Source organism: Sinocyclocheilus rhinocerous, unplaced genomic scaffold, assembly GCF_001515625.1.
Source record: "Sinocyclocheilus rhinocerous isolate Xijiao unplaced genomic scaffold, SAMN03320098_v1.1 scaffold2271, whole genome shotgun sequence".
Lineage (NCBI taxonomy): Eukaryota > Metazoa > Chordata > Actinopteri > Cypriniformes > Cyprinidae > Sinocyclocheilus > Sinocyclocheilus rhinocerous.
In genome coordinates this window covers 30,935-36,040 of record NW_015630602.1, presented here as the reverse complement: position 1 = coordinate 36,040, position 5,106 = coordinate 30,935, and the positions used below count along the sequence as shown (strand labels likewise).

Below are 5,106 nucleotides of genomic sequence, written 5' to 3'. Positions count from 1 at the left end.
AATACTGTAAAGGCAAACCAAATTAGTTAAGTGTAAGAACTACTCCAAGTTTTTATAGTGCACTTTTTATCCTTGTGCTCTCCACCGCCTCTAACAGTCATCATTTTGCTTGTTTGTTTTTTAACCAACACATTTCACAACCCATCAGTAACCTCTAAAGCTATGTGATGCGTCAGCAATAATGAGGCTAAATGTTAACATTTTCTTTTGTTTAAGAAATTCAATTCTGGGGAAAAAAAACTAATAGAGGGATGGCAAAGACTCAAGTTATGGGTTACGATGTTTAACCTTTGCGTAAAGCTCAGAGGAGTCTGCAAACAGCTCTTCCTCTGATTGCTTTGACTCTGTTTGTTTAGTAAGCACATCTGCACTCACAATCACCTGTGCTTCTCTTGCTCTTGAAGACTCTGCCATTGAGCTCTCAGTCTTTGCCAACCCTCCCGAACAATCCTGGACCATACTGTAGTCAGCATGAAGTGAGGAGACGCTCCCGACCTCTCGTGGTTTAAAGTCAAAGGAGGAATAAATGATGGATTCTTGGTTTGCTGTGGTGGCTCCAGCAGATGACATCATAACATAAACAGGGCCGTCTTGATTCTCCTGTGGAACGACCTAAAGGATTGACAGGGTAAAATCAGTGCTGGAAAGCTCGGGTGTGTCTGTTTAAACTGTTTAGCAGTGTACTAGTTGTGTACTATTGTGTACTAGTTTCATTGTTTTGTTTTGTTTTTTTAAAAGTGTATTTATTTACTTTACATTTTTCTGAATGTGTAGTTTTTATGAATTCAGGATTTGTGGGTTTTCGTGTGTCTGTTGTAACTCACTTCATTGGTATTTTGACCACTTCTCTTAGCGCCTTCTTGTGTAGTCTGTGAAAGTTTCCCATTTTCTTTTCTAAAACAAACAAACAAACAAACAAAAAAGCATGAGTCCAACGTTAAACATAATTTATATTCTAAATGAGCTTCACAGTTAGCAAAATCAATAAATCAGACAAGATTGGAATTTAAGTCATATGAATATCATTGCATTAGATACAAATGATCAAAACAACTGGCATCTACAAACTGTTTACTGTATGCTGAAGGGTTTCTCAGATCTAACTTCTCATTTTTTTGCAACGACACTAAATGGTGTCAAGGTGGTTATTAGTGGTGTGAATGTAAGGTTGGTTCCCCTCAAGTTCATAAAAATGTACAGTAGAAGAGAAAACACAGCGATGTTCATCACAGTAACACATGACAACCACATGATGTGTCAAATACTTTGTGTTCAGTTTGAAAAGTATATCTATAGTATAAAACCATGCAAGCCTCTATTTGGAAAATATAAATTTGTAAAACTGCTTGTACTATTATATTATATATAAACGAGCTTGTACTATTATACTTTATAATATTGTACTATACTATTATACTTTCTTAAATTAAATGCCACTTGGTTTAAAAGTATGTTAGTACTGCAACAACACGGATACATTTTTAGATGTGACTTAATGGTCCATTATATTATACTAATTTTTTATCTACTGATTTTTCAAAAACATGTACAGTGACTAAACCTCTTTTATGATGAGAATGTGTTCCCTTGACAAATATACATTTATAAATGTACAAAAGATGTACAAAGAAATCATCAGATCAAATATGTTGAATCTGTTTTTCTTACTGGTTTCACAGTGCTCTTCTATGCATCATTCTTGATACCTCATATGTGTCTTGCACCTACCGTACACAGATATATGTAATGGCGCACAACAACACGACCACCAAACCCACAACAACTCCAATCAGCACAGAGAAAAGATTCAAACCTAAAAAAATAAATAAATGAGTGTTTGGAAAACCACTGATGATTCACTGATTCAATTAAGCAAGTGCTAGAGAGTTATAGCATAATCTTAAACATACACGTATACATTATTTATATCGTAAACATCAAAATAACAATGATGGCAGGGGAATGAGAATAAAAAAAGAGATTAGCATTAGCATCCCTACTTATGTTAACATTTGCTTCCCAAAGCTTAGGCTGCTGACCTGTTCCATTTGAACAAATCTAAATATATTAAAATATATTCAAATCTAAATATATTAAAATATACTGCAATTAGCTTAAAATTGAGAAAAAATTTGAAAAAATTTGAAAAAGAGCACTTAACATATTTCAAGTTGTTCCAAAATAACACATTTATTATGCACTTAGTTCAGCATAATAAAAATATAAGTACATCGATATTAGTACAACTAAGTGTATTTCTTTTTTTTACCTGGGAGCAGTTGGTTGAAAACCTTAACATTTTACATTTAAACAGACCACTAACTAGAACCACTTTCAGGAGCCATTTTTATTTTTTTAGCTCTCATATCATATATTATGGCAGTGAAACAGGATACATCTGTGCTACCTTTAAAAATTGATCAGATGAAGGCATCTCAGGAGACAGCAAGTGAAGCTAACATTGGATTCGGACGTACCTTGATGCCTTCCTATTCATTCATAAATTATTGACAGATGTTCTTCTATTGGACGAATCACAGAACTGAAACTCACATGCAACAGATGAAGGCAGCTGAAAGAGTTGACTTGCATTGCCATGAGTGTTTCTGCTGGCACACTGCAGAGTGGAAGTGTGTGTGAGAGACTGATGAAGAGTGATGGAGCTCCTCAAGCCTGTGCTGCTCAATCGCTCTTCACTGATGAACGTGTTTGAAGAGTTAGTGACAGGACGTCCAGACAGATGCCACTCCAGTTCAGGAGAGGGATTCCCATCAGCCTCACAGAAACACACAGTTACATCAGTCCTAGTACAGCTGGAATTTGAGATTTTAGGCTCATCTGAAAAAGAGAAAGAGAGAATGATATGATACATGGACATCTTATGGAGGAGAAAAGAACTGATGGCACAAATATCCTACACTGAACATGTAATGTGATGCTGTCCTGTGCTGTTTTGTTCTCGTCCTGTAGCTGGTAGGTTATAGTGCAGGTGAAAGTGACTCTGTGCTGACGGTGAGTAGCAGTGAAGTTCAGATCAGAGATGAGCTCCTGTAGTCTGCTGCTCTCACTGAGGGGGATTCTGGGAGTGGAGCTCCATGTGAGAGTTGGTGGAGGAGAGGAGCAGAGAGTCTCAGCAGAGCAGCGCAGACTCACAGAGCTCCCCTCCAACACCTCCTCCTGATCCTGCACCTCCTTCTGCTCCACATACAGCTGCACTGTGGGTTTGGGGGGAGAGTCTGGCATGGATTGAAATGTTGTTGTCTTTTAGACTACTGTCGTAAAATTTTCATTTCAGATAGTGATTGTGAAAGAGATTTGATTGTCTTGTACTAGAACAATTTACAGTTTATAATATTTTCCAGTCATGAAGTCACTCACCGATCACATGAATTGAAACACTTGTTTTTGAATAGGCCCATTTCAGTCCACCGTCACCCTCAATCCTGAAGTAATATTGACCAATGTGATTTGATCTGAGGTCATGAAAAACAGTGGTACAGTTCTTGTCTTTTAATTTTCCAGTTATTTTCCCTTTCAAGGAGTTCTGGCTTGATGTGCTTGAATTAAACACTAGATTGTTGTTCACATCAGTCCCGTTCTTGAACCACTGTCCTGTAGCTCTCTCAGTGAGGTCTTTGTCATATTGTACCTGAATCTCAAATCTGCACTTTATGATCACACAGGATCCACTGAGAGCTTCGATCTTCTGTGGCAGACTGATGTTGAAATCTCTACAGCAAACAGCTACAGTACAACACACACGATGAAAAGCATTCAAACACAAGCAGAAATAAACACTGAAGCATTCAGACACACCAACACATTTATGATCTGTTATAAACAAAATTAATGTTTTTTTTTTTCATCTTCCATTTAATTGCATTAAAGCATCATTTTATACGGGGTGAACAACAACAGCAACAGTGCAATTTACCTCAAATGTACTATTAATGTATTTAATAATAACTGTAAAATCGTGTATATTGAATGAGATCACAAACTTCAGAAAACATTTTGTGTATCAGTCGCTATCTGAATTAAAAGTTTCAGTATAGTTTCATGTATGTAGACTGAATGTAGCTTAGCACTTAAACTAGTTAATTTACATTCTCAGTCACACTGAACAGGTCACACTTTACTAGAAGAAGAAGAAGAAGAAGAAGAAGGGAATGAAAATCAAACCTTGTAAGAGAAAACAGAAAAGAATGCTTTTCTCTGCAGTGTCCATCTCTTCATTAACAGATGCTCAGTCCCTGTGGAGAAAAACACATTTGCATTTGCAAGTATTTACATGCATACATAACTAAAAAAGGATTCATGAGAATCACATATTAAGCCCCACAAATAATGCAAATTGATAGAAACAAAAGGTTTAATCAAATTTGCAAAGTAATTACATTAATAAATTGCTGCCAGTATTTCTTGGTCTTCATGCTTGTACAACGTATTAAGACATAGCATACACGTGAAATGTTTTATTTTTATGAGTCTTTCATGTGGAAATATATGTATTATAGAAATCTTGAAAGTACAGCTGACTGAAGAAGACAAAGGAGGAGATCAGATGTGTATTTGTTGTTTATTGTGTGTCACCTCTCTTAATGTCCAAAGTCTCATATTCAGAGGGTGGAGCAGAGAGCTGAAGAGACGCATATGTGCCTGCTGCTTCATTCTGAGCCTGAAAACAGAAACACTCTTCAACACCATCATCATCATCATGCTGCCTTACTATATCCACTATGAAATAAAAGACTCACCTTTTGCTTAGAGGACAATCTGGGGAAAAAAGATATATAAGTTAAGAAAAATAGGTATCTTAATAAATATTACATATTTTTGCAACAACCTTGTCAAAGTTATTATTATTAATATTATTTATTTATTTTGTAAACAGATTAACCACAGTTTTGTTCATCACACCAACTAACGTTTGGCAAGTCTTCTTGGACTTGAAAGGCATGCTAGTCCTAGTAATAAATGTGACTTAGTTCGACAACTAATGCTAGAATATTCATACATTTGTAGTATCCAAGTGCTTTTTGGGGCCACTGTATGAGACTAAAGCATGTTCTTGGTTTTTATAAGTATTGACTTTGCACTGATTTG

At 36.0% G+C, this 5,106-nt stretch overlaps 1 protein-coding gene across 1 annotated transcript; it reads right to left on the bottom strand.

Annotated features, from left to right (window-relative positions):
• Nucleotides 1-267: 267 nt before the first annotated feature.
• LOC107740691 (sialic acid-binding Ig-like lectin 7) lies at nucleotides 268-4,228 on the bottom strand. The gene is made up of 6 exons (XM_016553200.1): nucleotides 4,183-4,228; nucleotides 3,379-3,744; nucleotides 2,919-3,236; nucleotides 2,554-2,838; nucleotides 1,734-1,813; nucleotides 268-612 (listed from the first exon to the last, which is right to left on the bottom strand). The coding sequence occupies exons 1-6, from the start codon at nucleotides 4,226-4,228 to the stop codon at nucleotides 268-270; spliced, it is 1,440 nt and encodes a 479-aa protein (XP_016408686.1).
• Between the last annotated feature and the right edge of the window lie 878 nt (nucleotides 4,229-5,106).

Excerpts from the sequence above, each read along its gene's own strand:
- LOC107740691 (XM_016553200.1), bottom strand. The coding sequence starts at position 4,228 with ATGGACACTGCAGAGAAAAGCATTCTTTTCTGTTTTCTCTTACAAG. Across the intron at positions 2,839-2,918 it reads CATCACATTACATGTTCAGT|ATGAGCCTAAAATCTCAAAT; the intron begins GTAGGATATTTG and ends TCTCTTTTTCAG. Across the intron at positions 613-1,733 it reads GCGCCATTACATATATCTGT|GTCGTTCCACAGGAGAATCA; the intron begins GTACGGTAGGTG and ends TCAATCCTTTAG.